The 18187-nt window shown below is 37.0% G+C and overlaps 1 protein-coding gene and 1 long non-coding RNA gene across 7 annotated transcripts in view; one reads left to right on the top strand and one right to left on the bottom strand.

Annotated features, from left to right (window-relative positions):
• LOC143366995 (uncharacterized) overlaps positions 1 to 18187 on the top strand; it is a 253347-nt gene that overhangs the window by 36662 nt on the left and 198498 nt on the right. For 5 of the 6 annotated variants that reach the window (XM_076808566.1, XM_076808562.1, XM_076808563.1 and 2 more), the window contains exon 2: positions 5815 to 6067. In XM_076808566.1, coding sequence (XP_076664681.1) covers positions 5928 to 6067 — 140 coding nt within the window. In that variant the 5' untranslated portion in view covers positions 5815 to 5927. Of the gene's footprint in view, positions 1 to 5814; positions 6068 to 6220; positions 6348 to 18187 lie in introns of those variants that run through there. The other variant, XM_076808568.1, reaches the window with a different exon arrangement.
• The window catches only part of LOC143367117 (uncharacterized), a 136665-nt gene that overhangs the window by 104199 nt on the left and 14279 nt on the right, over positions 1 to 18187 (bottom strand). The window lies entirely within an intron of this gene.

Here is an 18187-nt window from a genome sequence, read left to right as displayed (position 1 = left end):
GTGCGCGCGCTTCATGCCGTGTATTTATATTTGAATCGTGGGACCGATACAGCGCACGTGCAATGATGTAAACATATAGCGATAATTATTCGGAGTAGAGTTCCGAATATTTTAATGATCGAGGAGGCTGTAAGTCAATTATTGCGGCAGTCCATGGAGTAAACACTACATTGTACCGCGCGATGCCGTGTATTTATATTTGATCAGGATTGAACGCGTCTTGGCGCCTACGTGCACGCGCTTCATGCCGGGTATTTATATTTGAATCGTGGGACCTATACAGCGCACGTGCGATGATGTAAACCAGCCTGTCCAGGGATTTGCTCGCACGAGCAACCGCGACTTGCTCTTCGCTCTTGAAGGCATTGAGCCAGGCCCCTCGCGCCCCTCAAGAGAGATAGGTCCCAATGGTGGGGCACAACCGTCGGTCTTGCCTTCGCACGCAACCACCCGCGGTTGCTCTTCGAAGGCAAGAGCAACAGTTGGACGGGCCTGATGTAAACATACAGCGATAAGGAATCATGGCGCGCGATAGGATTGAACGCGTTTTGGCGACTATGTGCACACGCTTCATGCCGTGTATTTATATTTGAATCGTGGGACCTATACAGCGCACGTGCGATGATGTAAACCAGCCTGTCCAGGGATTTGCTCGCACGAGCAATTGCGACTTGCTCTTCGCTCTTGAAGGCATCGAGTCAGGCCCCTCGCGCCCCTCAAGAGAGATAGGTCCCCATGGTGGGGCATAACAGTCGCTCTTGCCTTCGCACGCAACCACCCGCGGTTGCTCTTCGAAGGCAAGAGCAACAGTTGGACGGGCCTGATGTAAACATATAGCGATAAGGAATCATGGCGCGCGACAGGATTGAACATGTCTAGCGCGGATGCTGTAATTCGAGACCATCTGGCATGGATCGATAATATAATTATTCAAGACCTAGTTCCCAGTATTTAATTTACGTAGCCCCACCCTAATCGATAATTATTCGGAGTAGAGTTCCAAGTATTTCACATCGAGGAGGTTGTAAATCAATCGTCGCGGTAGCCCAGGGAGTAAGCACGACATTGCACCACGCGATGCCGTGTGGGAGCGATACAGCGCACGTGCAATGAAGAAATGAATTCGACGTTGCGTTCGCGTAAACAACCAATGTAAACATTGAGCGATAATTATTCGGGGTAGAGTTCCGAGTATTTCATATCGAGGAGGCTATGAGTCAATCGTCGCGGTAGCCCATGGAGTAAAGGCGGCCACACACGCTCCGGCCGGCCTGTCAGTTTGGCCTGCGCAGGCCGGACTGTGTCGGGATAGGGATAGTTAGTAACATTCGTGTTGTATAACTTTTAAACTATAAAAGATATCGGAATGGCGCCAAAAAACATAAAATGAACAAATTATTCCTTTCTAATGATTTATAATTTAATATATTGTACGTTCATTTAATGTTTTTTTTCAATTTTTTCAACTTAATTGTTATACAAAAATTGAAAACTGTTTATTTAGTAGTTAATTTAATGCTCTTTAAGCGATTTAAATCGCTTGTTGGGTAAACTTTTAGTTTCCGATTATAAGGAAAAATCAAATAGTACTATTAGAAATTGTGACGAAATATACAGTTTAGTTAAACATTATTATTTATTTATTATTAATTTATTCAACGAATTTATTCATTTCAGAGTATTAAGAAATTCTTTATTCTTTATTGTATCGATATGGAAGTGATACCGATGGATTCCTTATGTTTTTCCGATGAAAATCATACAACATTTAATGTAAATCGGACTATTTTTAACAAATTCAACTTGCAATTATATAAATCAATTTTTCATGAAATTTCCTTCATTATGGTCCGAATTATGTCGTTCTTGATGTTAGCTTCATCGGCGAAACACAAGGAATCGATAGGCGCCGTTTTCGTAAAGATCTGATGAGAAATGTGGAAATCCTGGACATTTCTGACTTTTTTAATGGCATTCCAACACTTTCGAAGATCGAGAGCCATCAAATTCGGTGAGGCACTAGGGGGTCCTGTCCTCGCCACGGAGTACCAGGCGGCATCTCTTTGACAAGTGTCGCTGGGGAATCACCCTGTAGTATATAGTATAGTGTCCTGCTGGGTATTGGCCGCTAAACGTGGCCCCCTACTACCTCTTGCAGGACTGTGTTTAGGGAGGATCAGGACAAAACCGGGGCCCTATAGATGAAGTGTTACATCTTCGATTTTAATAAAATAAAATAGAAATTGAAGGTACTGTTTATCATTACTAAAAGACAGCAATTAAGCTTTGCTACTGACTATTAAAAATTATCTCATTGTCAGCACATATTAAATAAAAATCCATTTCAGTAAGGTATATGTACTGCATTAGAACAGTAGCAATATAAATTATTTTATATTAATAACTTATTTTATCCTTTAGGGCCCAGGTTTTGTCCTGGTCTTCCCTAAACACAGTCCTGCAAGAGGTAGTAGTGGGGGCACGTTTAGCGGCCCGTACCCAGCAGGGTATCGGTTAAGACCCCGCTGGGTACCTCACACCTAAGTCACTATAGCTCGTAGAGGCACTATACCTATCCGAGATATAGTGACTTAGGTGTGATGTCCCTCAGCGGGGTCTTACTCGACACCCTGCTGGGTACTGGCCGCTAAACGTGCCCCCCCCCCCTCTACTACCTCTTGCAGGACTGTATTCAGAGAAGACTAGGACAAAACCGGGGCCCTAATAGAAAATAAAACAGAAATTGAAGATACGGTTTATCATTATTAAAAGACATAAATTAAGCTTTGATTAATTGTTATATTGATTCATAAATTCTCCACTACTATTCTAATGCAGTACATATACCTTTCTAAAATGTATTTGTATTTAATTTGAGATAATTTTTAATAGCCAGTAGCAAAGCTTAATTGAAATACGAGAAACGATTCGTTCTGCCTGAACCGGACTGATCGGAAAACGTGTCAGAATTTGTAATCTAAACCCTGATCAAACTTGATTGGATCGATATCGATACTATTGATGATATTCAATCAATTCATTACCAAAGTATTCAATACGAAATATCGATACATATCGAAGTTTAAGGTACTTGGTATCAGATTCTTCTTCAATCGATACCAAACCAATACTATACTGAATCTATACCTCTTTCATATGGTATTTGTTCGTACCGAGAGACGCGCAAAAATCGATGTTTCTTTCGGCGTTGTAAGACCCAATTAATCTGATACTTTATCACCCGCCACAATTAATATTAAGCAAGAAAATGTTTTGAATATTTTAGGAAAGGTGGATCTACTGGAATGTGAATAATGGTTGTTAATAATGTGAATAATTATAAAGTAAACTGAAAATGGAAATACATTGCTGGACAAAATTAAAGGAACACTATAATTTCACGAAAAATTTGGTCATTTTGAAATGGCTGTACTATCTCCGTGAAAAATAGTCGCAAAAAATATTTAAAAAAGGCATTTTAAAGCTTCAAGATTCTAGTTTTTGATTCAAGGACTCAAATCCTTTTTTCATCCATTATGATACTATTTTATCAATGGAAACAAAATTTCTAAATTTTTAAATACTGTCAGGCCGGGCGGAGCGTGTGGATGCACCATCTGGCCACCCTGTCAGGCCGGGCGGAGCGTGTGGTGGCCGCCTGTACATCGAAGACGCGAATTTGCACAAATCGGTCGCGATCGCGCCTGCGCACCGATCCCCGTACGCGTACGGAGATTGCGCGGCGGCGACGCGTGCTGAAAGTACCCTAGACATCCAACAGGCGACGCTAAAACGAAATGTATGAGAAGCCTAGGGAATTTACCGACACGGGCCCAAATACCGACGCGGACCCAAAGTACCTTAAACATCCAATAGGTGGCGCTAATAGGAATTACGCGCGACGCCACTTTGAAATTTGAAATCCACCCTCCCACCCCTGTGACGTCGTCCCTACGGATAAGGACCGAAGTTCCTTTTTTCAATTCTACCACTCTCTTTTATTTCAACAATTTTAGCTGACAACGCCGGGAAAAGTTTTTCGGTGAAAATAGTACTCCATAATTGTTACAAAAGGCATAGTTGCAAAAATAGTGTTGAACTTGACCGTATTTGATTAGGCGGATTGTGCCAAGTGCCCTTGCAGTTCATGCAGCTTGGTTGTATCCGGGGTATCTTAAACATTTCTCCAGCGTGGGAAATTTTTTATTTTCTTGAATAAATCGATCCAAATTGAAATACTCGACCAACTGGAACAAAAATCAAGCAATCGAAATTTGTTACATAGGTATAACGAGAAGACACGAAAATATTTGTGACGGCCGGAAAACTAAGCCATTTTTAAGATTTTTTTTCAGGAATAATTTATGCTGTTAATATAAAATTTGTATTACCTACCTTTAGTACAATGTCTTAAGAGACTATGAAAAATAAATAAATAGAAAAACATGGATCAATTTTAATATATTAATTTATTGAGGCTACCAGCGCAATAGTGGCGTAACCTACAATTTTGGGTGAATTGACATTTCAGCCTAAACCACTTCTTATAGTGCAAAATTTGAATTCTATAGTGTCCTGAGCACCCCTACAAAAACATACACAAAGTAGCAGCACAAAAACGTGTTTTTACACTGAGCATTTTGTTGATTTACGTCGGAAAAAAATACTGGCCTGTCCAGCATTAGTCACTCTTTTATATACTAACTAGCATCCCCCGTCTCGGCTTCGCCCGAGATATTAGCGTGACTGATTCATAATCTGTAATCTGCAATGTGTAAACTCGAGAGCCCTCGGCCACTTATTCCCGCCGCGGTGCTGTTTTGCAAGCGAGAAGCGCTCGCCCGGTCGCCGCCTGGCGGTGGCGTCGCGAACTACTATTATTTAAGAATTAGTATTTAAAAAAAAAATAAAAACGTTAGAACCTTCCTCTCGCCAAGAAAAACAAAGTGACGTAACACGCTTGTGCGTACAGTCCATATTTACTGAGAAACCGCATTTTAAAGTATGCAACTTCAATTTTATATAATAGTATAGATAATATACACCTTAGCAATTATATTTTGTAAAAAATCATACCTATGTAGTATGTACCTAAAAGTAGAAATTTTAAGCAAAGACTTTAAAACGTCAATAATTTCATTTGCCGTTATCTCGAAACAAAAGTTTTGGGGTTATGCCACTATTGCGCTGATTGCCTCAATTAATCTTCTAAACCCTCCACGCTCGCTGGGCGAATGTGTAACTATGGAACAGCAGCTCCGAAATCAAATTTAATTTTTTCCCCTAAACTATATAAGTATAGTTTCCGTTGCACACACAGATTTCTAAAACAAATTATTTTTGTAAAAATGGTGCGCTTTAGAAGTTTCGAAAATTCGCGAATAAAATGGACAGTGTTCCGAGCGTATTTAAAAAAATTATTTTCACTTAAAGAATCCGTACGTGCAATGGAAACTACACTCATATAGTTTATAAAAAAAAATGAAATTTGATTTCGGACCTGCTGTTCCATAATTACACATTCGACCAGCGCGCGTGGGTGGTTTAGTAGATTAATTAATATATTAAAATTTATGCACGTTTTTCTATTTATTTATTTTTTATAGTCTCTTAAGACGTTGCACTGAAGGTAGGCAATACAAATTCTATATTAAAACCGTAAGTTATTCCAGAAAAAAATCTTAAAAATGGCTTATTTTTCCGGCTGTCACGGTGGGGTTTCCCCTTAAACGTGTGGACCTATTCAAATAATTTAAGCCTCTCGCAATACTAAACGGGCGCTCGGTGAGAATTATGATGGGTAAATTGTTTCAGACAGTGAACTGGGCACTCAGCTTCGACGCAGTGGCTCCCTAAGGATCCCAAAGTCCTCGAATGCAGGTAATAGGCTGCAAGTGTCGTCGTGCGATGGAAAAGCATCTTCGTCCATGGCGTGGACGGCGGATAAATCCGATGCCACGCCAGTCCGGCCCGCCAGGCACTCCGCACCTGCGATCGACGCACCTGCGCCAGAATACCTCGCGAGGAACCTCCTGCAACTTGGCTGCCCAGTCGTGTCAATGCCCACGTAAGTCTCTCTGATCTATTCCTTGTGCGTCCGTAACGGTTCACTGGATTCCCCCGGCTACATCTGCGCGGAGATAACGATTGTCGCGAACCCAACATTGTTGATGGCTCTTCATTGAATCGAAGCACTGCGCACGTTTCCTCGGCGAGAGGTTGGTGTGCTGCGATGCTCCATGCGCAAGGGTGTGTTAACTAACTGACGTACGATACAGAATAAATATCTTCGTGATGTCAACCGTGCAAGAAAGCATTCCGAGCACCGTGATAAGTTCGAGAACAAGGTGATACGTTACACTCGTTTTTCTGTACTTCTTGAAGTCCTGTCGCTTTGAATTTTTATTACGTTCTAGTGCCTCCTTCATCAGAATCAGGATTCTGTTGTAGAATTGTTATTGTGCAATTTATTCGTTGGTCTTCTGTATTTCATAATTTTTCTTTTATCATAGAAGAGTCGTGTGTCCTCAGCGAATTATATAAGTGGGTGAATCAGTACAGTCACTGCGAAAAGGAGCATCAATCTCGTCGTCGTGTGTACTTAATCTCAGCAAAGTTTCGGTTGCTGCAGGATCCACGTTCTGCTCGCTACACCACTGATATACTCACTGGTGTATAGATTGGTCCACGTAATGGTCGCCACTATTTTTCAGCCACTTCCCATAGGCTTTGCTTATTTCTGCTCTTTATTTCGGAAAGTTTTCGACAACAAAAATGTTCAATTTATAAAATGCTTGAATATGTTTTTGCTAAGAAAACCTAAAAGTGAGCTGGGTTTTTTTTAATGAAATTACATGTGTGCCTGTTATATACGTTTGTTTTCATTATAATGTTCGATTTTCATTGGAGTATGAGAATTCATACTCACCTTCTAAATTGCAATCAAAGAGGTTAACTGAAAATGCATACATGCATGTTAAAATGTAATTGTTTTAAAATAGTAACAGCTAAACTAAAACAACTGGAGATAATAAACAAACTGTAGAAAATATTTGCTTCCTTGGTCTTCAAATTACGCATACTTTTCAGTATATAATTAATTTTTACGAGAAACTTATGGATAAAAGGGGACTCAGTCTTTTGTTACTTTGTCAACTTATCTGTGTTTACTGTCAATTATTTAATTAATGAATTAAATTTGATCTCGAAAATTGTCGGTTTATTGTACTAGCGTTGAGTATTGCATATTTGATATTGATTCACCTATATTAATATCAAAAAGTATATAGGGTAAACTGCACTAATCATTGGCACTCCTGATTAAAAAGTAAAATATTAAGAAGTACAAGCTTAGAAAATACTTTTTTACATTTTCTTAATTTTCTTTCACTACAACACTGCAAAGCCCAGTAGTTGAACTACACATTTAACATCTGGCAACACCACAAAGTGGGATAAAGGGCTGAGTTTTAGGCGTTTTTTTTAAATTTTGATAAGTAGTGAGTAAGTATATTTTGTCGCTTTATAACTAAGTAATGGATTGAAATACAGATTCAATAAGTGTTGTAGGTATTTAATAGTGAATGAAATAGTCTGTTTAAACACTTCAAACTTCGTTTTTGACTACATATGTTTTTCTATATAACCTCAAATTTTAGAGTGCCAATGATTGTACTTTTATGCCTATTTTTGTTTTTTATTGATTTTTTTTTTAAATAAAAGACTTAATAGGTACTCGAGATGTTTTATTTTAATGAGAACTCCATAATCATTGATAATTACTAAAAATTAAGACCATATAAAAACTTCACAAAAAATATAGACATTCCAATTGGGATTTTGGTTTAGGGTGCCAATCATTGTACAGTTTACCCTACACCAGCAAATATTTAGGTACCGTGTAAAAAATAGGTGATGCTACTTTGTTAGATAGAGCTTATTCTGTTTGCAAAATCTTTTTTATAATATGAAGTGTTCTTTGCATTTACATTTCATATTTCCAGATGGAAAATGTAGCAGTTATATTGAGGCAGTAAAAAGTATGTAGCAAAATTTATAAATGAATCCATGTACCTACAAGAGATATATACTATAATAATAAGATAACCTTGATATAAAAACGTGTGTGTTTCGGTTTAACAAAGCAATGGTCTTCTCCTTCAATTATATGGAACGTCTCACCCCACAATGATTTCATGCAATACAGTTAGCATCACCTTCAAAACATGCAACTTTCGTTTGGCCGATTTTGCTCTAAATCTAATAGTATTGACGTAATTTGAGATTTATAAATGCCTCGACCTGTATATGATTCCATTTAGAAAAGTGAAATTAACCTTCTATTTTCATTCCGAAGAAGTGTTCATTAGGGCGGAGCGGAAAATTTAAATTTGAATTTTCAATTGGCCTGGGTGCGTCTTTTGATTAACCAAACACAACTGTAAATTTTTTTTGGAAAAATATTCAGGAATATTCATGAATATTCAGACATGAATATTTTCCAAAATTTTGGAAAAATAATCATGAATATTCAGACATGAATATTTTCCAAAATTTTGGAAAAATAATCATGAATATTCAAACATGAATATTTTCCAAAATTTTGGAAAAATATTCATGAATATTCAGACATGAATATTTTCCAAAATTTAGGAAAAATATTCGGTCATGAATATTTTCCAAAACTTTGGAAAAATATTCATGAATATTCAGACATGAATATTTTCCAAAACTTTGGGAAAATATTCGGTCATGAATATTTTCCAAAATTTCGGAAAAATATACATGAATTTTCAGACATAATTATTTTCCAAAATTTTGGAAAAATATTCATGAATATTCAGACATGAATATTCAGACATGAATATTTTTCAAAATTGTCATGAATATTCAGACATGAATATTTTCCAAATTTTTTTTTTACAGTTGTGTTTGGTTAATCAAAAGACAACTATCCCGCACCCAGGCCAACTGAAAATTCAAATTTAAATTTTCGCCTATATAGTATCGCTCCGCGCTAGTGTTCATGCTATTTTTAGTACTAGCATTTCTTGTCGATTAAACAAACATGATATAATGATTGCTGAGAATGTTTCTGTCACACTATCGAAAGCGGCTCAGAAATCACGGCGACCATCATTCGGGAATCACCTTGTATACCGGTAGTCTCCTAACGAGGAAGTTATTTTTATTTCGCTGACCTATAGGGCAATTAAACTGTCCACAGTAAGCGTACTGGGTGTACGCGTCACTATACCTACTGTGCACAGTATAGTACCCAGTGTTTATGATACGTATGTATGGCTTGTATGTGGTAGCTTACAATTAATTCTTTATAATCTGCAATAGATTTTGATCATTGAATATAGACTTAAGGGACTAGGCAGTTAAATCGCTCGAAAATCAAGTATTTTTGCGAATTAATTACAAAGAGATGAAAGCAAGCACAGACTTTTCTTTTTGTACAATGTTTATTACTATTACGAAGAGTAAAAAAAAAATTTCTTTTTTTACATATCTATTTTACAAATGGCGCTATACGAGGTTGATTATACATTGTTTTAGAAACAGCATCTTTGGTTTTGCTCTGATATTGAGCTTAAAAAATAAAAAGGAGGTAAAAAGCAGAAAATAATTTTGTTCCTTATTTAATCCACGACTCTCAATTTTTATATTTTTTTATGTCGGCGCCTCATCATTTGCACTGTGTAAATCAGGCGCCGCCTTTAAAAAATTTAGGATCATAGATTATATAAGGAACAAAATTATTTTTTACTTTTTAGTTATTTAAAATAAGTAACAGATTTATAATGTTTGGTGTAACTTCAAAACTACTGAACCGATTTTGATAATTCTTTTTCCATGACCTAAGTTGATTGAAGCTAAACTAAATGCAATAAGTTTCACGAAAATCGGTCCAGTATTTACAGAGAAATTCGCGGCCAAAGATAATATATACATACATACATACATATTGAACGTAGAACCTCTTTCTTTTTGAAGTCGGTTAAAAATAAAGATACAACGGTTTCCTTGGAATATGTTTCTTCTAGAACCTGTAATGTCGGCATGAACGTGGGAAAAAAGAATTAAACCAAAATTATTAAAATAGCACAGATATCTGTTTTTTTTATCTCGGAAACTAGAGTTTTTACATTTTAATGTTGCAGTTCAGTGCAGAATGGAGTATATTTTGCACATGCTGTAAAAATTAAAAAAAAAGAAAGACGTATATACACTAGACAATTTTTTTTACAGTTTATAGTATTAATAAATATTACCTAAAAGTACTAGTCACAATTTGTATTCATTTCCTTGTAATTAATTCCTCCCAAAAAGTACATTTTTACCAAATCTGACTGCCTAGTTCCCTTAACAGTTTTGAGCAGGAAACTGTAGTTTGCCTTGTATCATGGAAAAGGGACTATCAGCAGAAGTTCAATTGCACAGGATGTACAAGGTACATGGTGAAAATGGTGTTACGCAATGCCTGAAGGCTTAACACTCCGTTGAAAATCTGTACTATAATCTTAATGTATAAAGCAGAAAGTGTTTGTGTGTGTGTCTGTCGCCTAAAAACTTTCGAACGGTAAAGTCTGTGGTCACGAAATGTGGCTCAGCTCATTATGCCTAGCTAATCCACATGAATGTGACTATTTTCATAAAAAAAAATAAAAATAAAAAAATGTTTTATAAAATCAGAATCTAAATTTCAGTTGAAGCCAAGTAAGGTAAATGTCCCAGTACCTGGACACTAGTGTAAATAATACTGATTATTACATTTAATATTCGCTTTATCTATAAAATAACTATTTTATTCAATTATTGAAATATTTAATAAAATATATTCATGTACATATTGTTTTTAGTAAACTTGTAACACTCGTAATAAAAATAAATTTTCTTGAACTCTCCAGTTTACACCATTTTAGTATTGCTCTTATCTCATTTGCTAAACAGTCTCTACTTTTTCTTAAGCGAATATAATTAATAATGTTTAGTATATTGGTACAACTAATACATTTTTAGAAAACTGGTACCTTGTAGTATTATTTTTTGATTGGAAGATTAAAATTAAAGGTCTTATTAGTTTTTTTATTCGCGTGTCTATCTACTGGTACAGTGAAATTCCGGAACGGCCCTAAACCTGACCATGTGTGCAAACTGTGAAATAAGTACGAGTTATTGTTGACACAATATTAAAATCGTTATTTAACACCTTAGCAATTATTACTTTGTATTCTTATTATCTTGTTTTAATGATAATATTCAATTCAATATTCATGTGTAAAATTCGCGTGTCACGCACGAATAAACATAATCTTAAAATTAATCATTCAATAATAAATTGTTTTTATTCAAGTTTGTTTACTGACTTGAATAAATTACTTATACAGAAAAAATATGCCAACAGGAAAAACTATTGTGTTATTTTTTTTTATTTAATTTCCCTAGAAAACATCCAAATTGCTGATGTTTCATCATGTGTCCAGGTTATGGGACACTAAAATCGGGACAGCGGGACACACTAGTTGAGGGGTCATGCTCAGTCAGGAGGCCGAAAAAAAGGGGGGTCTTTGGAAATTTTTTACTCAAAAGCTTTAACACATTTCGGAAAAAATCTTTTTTCCTTTTAAGGATTGCATCTAGTACCGTGCATCGTAATTTTGTTATTTAAAAATATTTATCAATAACTGAGTTATTGTCTATCACTCGAAGATTCTTTTTAAAAAAGGCTTCTGCGGTGACCACTGCTGCTCGAAAGTCGATCATCTAAAGTAAAAAATTCAAAAGAAATTAATTATTATATTGTATTGTCTAGTATTTCAACGAAGGTTTTTTCGAAATATTGATTTGGGAAAGAATGGCTGATGTTACAATTTTTATCATAAATCGTGCCTGATTTTCGTGAATTAAAAGAAAACTAAGCTTCGGATAAAAAAAACCTTCGTTCAAATACTAGATAATATAATATAATAAGTAAATTCTTTTGAATTTTTTATTTTAGATGATCGACTTTCGAGCAGCAGTGGTCACCGCAGAAGCCTTTTTTAAAAAGAATCTTCGAGTGATGGACAATAACTCGGTTATTGTTAAATATTTTTAAATAAAAAAATTACGATGCACGGTACTAGATGCAATCCTTAAAAGAAAAAAAGATTTTTTGAGAAATGTGTTATAGCTTTCGAGTAAAAAATTTCCAAAGACTACCCTCTTTTCGGCCTACTGACTGAGCATGACCCCTTAAGCTGTCCAGGAATTGGGCCATTGTAAGGACTATGAATTTTCAATATTTTACAAAATTATTCAATTCAATTACACATTGGTTTTATTTTAAATGATAAAGTACACGCAGTGCCCCACGTAATTGCAAAATTGTTTTTATATAAATCGACTTGTATAACTGCAAAATTCTCAATCGCGTTTCCCCCGTACCTTAAATGTCCAGGTATTGGGACATTTACCTTAGTAAAGCTAGTTAGGTATATTATAGGTAGACTGCATAACATTGTCTTGAAACTATTCAAAATACGTTTGAAACATTTTTCGTGGCGCCGCAATTAGAGGAAATGATTAGGTGGCCTGCTTCAGGTGGGGCCTGTATATGCACTGCATATTCTTTTGTCTTTTATTTCTGACCTTGCGTTAATTACTGTGTCTTATGTTGTTGAACTTGACATGACATCCGCTAAAAATATATTGTATACACAGTGCCCCAAGATATGATCATCATTACTGTAAATTTGTTATACATCCCCCCATCTGATGGCGCTGTATGTCGTTTTAAATCTATGTCCCTCCTCTATAAACAAAACGACTTTGAACTATAAATAATGACGCATTATTATGTTATGATAGTGGGCGTTGCAGTCTAAAAAATTCGGTGTCAAAAGAGTGATTATTATTAAATTTCATGCAAGCAACGCAGTAGGACCACCGCAAAATCATACAAAATGTGGCAGACAGTTTCTAGTGATGAGTGTTTATCAAGAACACCTGCTTTTGATTGGCATAAACAATTTAGCGAGGGCCGGGGATCAGTCGAAGGCGGCTTACACGCCTAAAATCATTCAAAATGGTAAAAAAGTTGATAAATAAATGGATAATAAATGATCCATGCGCGACCAGAATACCGCGTGTGAGGAGGCTGGTCTTTTGCTGCACGACAATGCATCCAACGCTTCAAAAATGTGTGTGATTTTTTCACATGAAAATAAGTCACCGTGTTCAATTAACCGCCTTATTCGCTAGATTCGGAACCACGCGACTTCTTTCTGTTCCCGAAACTCACAATGCCACTGAAAGGATGTTACTTTAACGACATAGACCCCATTCAAGAGGCTGTGACGTGTACTCTACAGATTATACCAGTCGATGAATTTGCTCAATCTTTTGATTCATTCTTGAACAGCTGCCAACGATGTATATTTTGGCACGTAGGGGGACTATTTTGAATAAAGAGTAGGTAATGAATATTTGGAAAAAAATCAGTTGGGTTTGAGTTGTCACAGCAATCTCGGCCATATCTTGGCGCACAGTGTAAATACAAATTACGACTTCACGTCTGATGCAATTAAGGTCATCTTCATTACATGAAATCTATCGCAAACAGAAAACTGATTTATGCTGTCGTTGGACTCGTTGGTTGTTATAACCAGAGATGGGCAACATTTTTTATTTAAATAAAATTTCAAATAGCGAATGAAAGTTAAAAAAATTCTTCGTCATGTGTCGAATAAAGTTAACTAGGGTTAACGAACAAATGAAGAAATTTTTTTTAACTTTTATTCGTTATTCGAATTTTATTTAAATAAAATTTTTGAACATCTCTGGTTATAACACGTACCTAGATGGAGACACGACCTCCACTTTTGTTTTTTTTTGTCGTATAAGGTAAATTATATTATTACGCGTGTACCTACATGATAAGAATGTGATCGATTAAGGATAAATATATTTCACTGATAGGTAAAAATGCTTGCATCGAGCACAGATTACACTGTCCAGCAAAATTAAACTTTTTTTTGTTCTGTAACATTCAATAGCTGCTTCTTATAGATTTTTGTGCGCTGAAAAGGAATCCGCAAACCGTTTATCGCCACCACCCTCAGTTTTCGAGAAATTCGATTTTGAAAAAAATGCAAATTTTCAACTTTGAACATTTTTTGTGTTTAAAATAATAATAGTTATTCGGTTGCACGGTCTGTGAAATTATTCTATGAACATTTAAATATGTTTAAACAACGATCAATGGGACAAGGACACCCGAAATGCACCAGTTTTTGCAGATATCTTGCTATATATTTTAAAAACTAAGGGTCTAGGAGAAAATTTAACTACTCCACGCGATGCAGCGGAAAATTTTCTTTCGGAAACCACCAACAGAAGTGGTAAGTCACGTTTTGTTTTCAATACAGAAGCGAAATAGTTTGGTAAAACGTGCGGCGTCGACAGTGGTAGTCAACGGCGGTGCGCGATCCACTGCCGCTCACAAGGGAAGATCCCGAAGCCGAAACTTCAGAAAATTCTGAAACTTTGTGAACATGTAGGGGATTTCCCCCTGATCACAACGCAATTTTTGTTTGCTGCCCAAATTCACTCTAAGGGGGTATATTTGACCCCTGAAAATCCAGTTATTTTCCGATTTTCTGTTATAACTCGTGAACTGTAAAATAATTTTTTTATCAAATGATAGATCTGATTAAAAGAAGTAACTTTTGTCTTGAAACTTTTTTTCTATCTCTTACATTTGGCGAGTTATAACACAAAATTGGAAAATAGCCGAATTTTTGGTGGTTAATTTCACCCCCTTCGAGTGAATTTGGGCAGTAAACAAAAATTGCCTTGTAATCAGGAGGAAATCCCCTACATATTCACCAAGTTTCAGAATTTTCTGAATTTTCGGCTTCGAGATCTTCCCTTGTGAGCAGCAGTGGATCGCGCGCCGCCGTTGACTACCACTGTCGACGGCGCACGTTTTGCCAAACTATTTCGCTTCTGTATTGAAAACAAAATCTGTCTTACCACTTCTGTTGATGCTATCCGAAGGAAAAATGTCTGCCGCGTCGCGTGGAGTAGTCAGATTTTCTCCAGGACCCTTAGTTTTGGAAATAAATTTAAAGATATCTGCAAAAGTGGGAGCATTTCGGGTGTTCTTTTTCCTTTGATCGTTGTTTAAACATATTTAAATGTTCATAATTCTATAATAACTTATAGCGTTGTATTCGGGAGGGTTTATAGAATAATATTACCGTTTCGACACAAAAGATGTTCAAAGTTGAAAATTTGCATTTTTTTTCAAAATCGAATTTCTCAAAAACTGAAGGTGATGGCGACAAACGGTTTGCGGATTCGTTTTCAGCGCACAAAAATCTATAAGAAACGGATATTGAATCTTACCGACCAAAATGACTGTTGGACAGTGTTATTGACAACTTGGGTTTTACTAGTTTAAGCTAACTAGGTTAATTTTTAAGCGAAATATGAACGTTTACAATGAAATTATGCTGAGAAATCCCTTATACTTTTTGTGTCTACCATAGAGCAGCTTATATTATGCCAATTATTGTTTGAAGTTGCTGTATATGATTTATTTAACACTTTAATAGTATCATAAATTAATTTTTATTAATGTAACGGTAAAGTGTAATACATAGTAAAAAGAAACTATTTCTGTTAACTGTTTGTAGAAGTACTTTTCATTATCTTTTTTTAAGTGTGTTCTTGTTTCATTTATTTTCTTATCATTTCTGTTTTTCTTCGCGTTGATTTCTCTTCATCTGCCTTCTCGTCTCCATAGAAATTTCTGTCCCTTTCTCTTAACTGCATAAACACCCACATGTGCAAAATATAAATGAAACATTTTTATAATCAATATACGAATTATATTTTTACAAATAAATACGTACACATTCGGAGCTGGTTATTAGAAATAGGCTACGTACATTTATTTCAGAATTTTTCCACGTTAATTGCAAAGGAATACAAGCTTAAAATATTTTAGCAAATTGTTGTTAATTAACTTTATTGGTGTAAATCTTCTTTCGTTGTCATTAAACATTTGCTTCTTCATTTTCTTTCTTCAACTGATGCAATCTTATTCCTGCACGTTTTAAGTATTGTACGCAACATCCTACGTGAATATTCTTCTGCAATGTTTAACCTCACTAATTATTCTTCCTCTGCTATAGTTCACGTGCGACTTTCGATCTTTAGTTTTACGAAAAGTAGACGTTTAAACACCGAGAAACACTGCAAAAGAATTACCTCGAGTTGGCACCTGTCCTACATACGTACCATTACACATATTAATCCTTCGTGGAAATTAATAAAAATTTGCGTTGCTGTTATAATAACCTAACAAAAATGGGAAGGCAAAGATGACGGACGATTTTAAGCATAAACCTAACCCAAACCATGGTATGCCATTTTTAAGTGAAGAATAAAAATTTGGGCGCTGAGGCTTGCAATGAGGACGTTTACTATACCCATTACTTTCACTATAAGAAACAGGCTGAGTACTAAAATAAGACATGCACCTTGCACAGTGTCGCGTGATCCGCGCACGTGGATCGCTCTGTTCCGCCCGTCCTCTTGTGGATCTCGCGTGCGAGATAGAGGAAGAAAGGATTAGGCATAGACCAGTCCGGGGAGCACAACATTCGTAGGATCAGCTGACCGGCACCGTGATCCCTCTGCCGGTGGTCTCTCGGGTAGCGGGTGCAGCGACGCGATCCCGCGAGCGCTGGTGTGCGTGCACACGTTCGTATGCGCGTTCACAAGACTCGCCAGATATACATAACTAGCAAGCGTGCTATTCGGTCAATAGCTGGCAGACTGGCGCAGACGCGCCGAAACAGCTGAGTGTGCGTTCACGTACATCCAATGTTGCTGTACAATTGGTGCTGTACATCCGCGAAAGTGTCGTCGACTAGCGAGGAGTTGCACGAGCGCGGACCGCAGCAGGCTCCATGCACCGCATTGCCGTATTTTCGCTGCGAACCTCTGTGGAACATCCCGTCGCTCTGGCATTGCACAGTTTCCGCATTCCCTTGAAGGTGATTCAGATCCCTCTCGGCCGCATCCGGGTGATCCGAGCTGCCTCTGCTGGAAGAAAAGAGTCTTGAGAAGTGCGCTAAAGTTACAGCCAACGGCATCCAGAGCACAAGGGTGGAAAGGATCTATGCGGAAATAAGTGACAATTCGAATATCCACGGTTAAGGATTTAATTGATCCTACGGTCCATTTCTGAGAAGAAGGATGCTGCGACTTTATTGACCGAGCGAGCTTCCGGGGTGCTTGAATTTCTGAAGAAAGTCGCCGAGGTCCTCTGTGTGACGGAAAACGTGGATTAGAAAGAGGGAAGTGTACGACAATTGGAGGTGGTTTTTCGTGGAAGAAGACCCAATTCCGAGGTGGTTTTTTTCGCATGCGACTGTATAGCAGTAACGTGGGACAGTGGCGCCACTCTACTGGACTGCTAGCTACGACAATACTCATCGCAGGTGTGACTTTTTTAAACTCGTTCTCGCCTGGGTCAGTGAATTCTAAAACGTGTAACGGTCGCTTCCTTCTATGAATAATCTATTCGTATGTCGAATGTCAGGAATGCCATTGAAAGTCAGGTTTAGTGTCCTGATTAATTGTCGCCCTACCATGTTGAGATCGATTTATCATCTTACGAATAAGAAGGTAAAAATCTTCACCTCTCACGTATTTCCAGTCCTACCTATCATATTTCGGGGATCGTAGAAAACGATATGGATTCGAAGCGCGGGAAGTTTTGTCTAGGTTATGGTAGCGTTATTACCGAAAAATGTTGCTTCCTATTGAATTGTACACCCGTTATTTCGTAACGTTTTCTTTCATCTTCTATTTGCCCCGTTATTTTCAGTCCTGCTTCAATTCTCACGGGAATATCATTCCGGGTGTACGTACATACGTGCTCATCACACGAAGACCAGGGCCGTTTCTGGCGGGGGTGCAGAAGGTGCCCCCGCACCTGGGCGGCCAAACTTAAGGGCGGCCGCGGGCCGTTTATTATTTGTGAAGCTTTGACTAATAAGAATAATAATCGAAAATCTTTTGCACAATAATTGTTTAAAATTATGCGTATATATAGATATAAAAGTAAACACTGCATATCAAATTTTTAATTCAAGAATAGTGAATTAATAAGGGCGGTCGT

This window comes from Andrena cerasifolii, chromosome 3 (assembly GCF_050908995.1).
Source record: "Andrena cerasifolii isolate SP2316 chromosome 3, iyAndCera1_principal, whole genome shotgun sequence".
NCBI lineage: Eukaryota > Metazoa > Arthropoda > Insecta > Hymenoptera > Andrenidae > Andrena > Andrena cerasifolii.
Note: the sequence above shows the minus strand (reverse complement) of the source record. Positions and strands in the feature narration are given on the sequence as shown.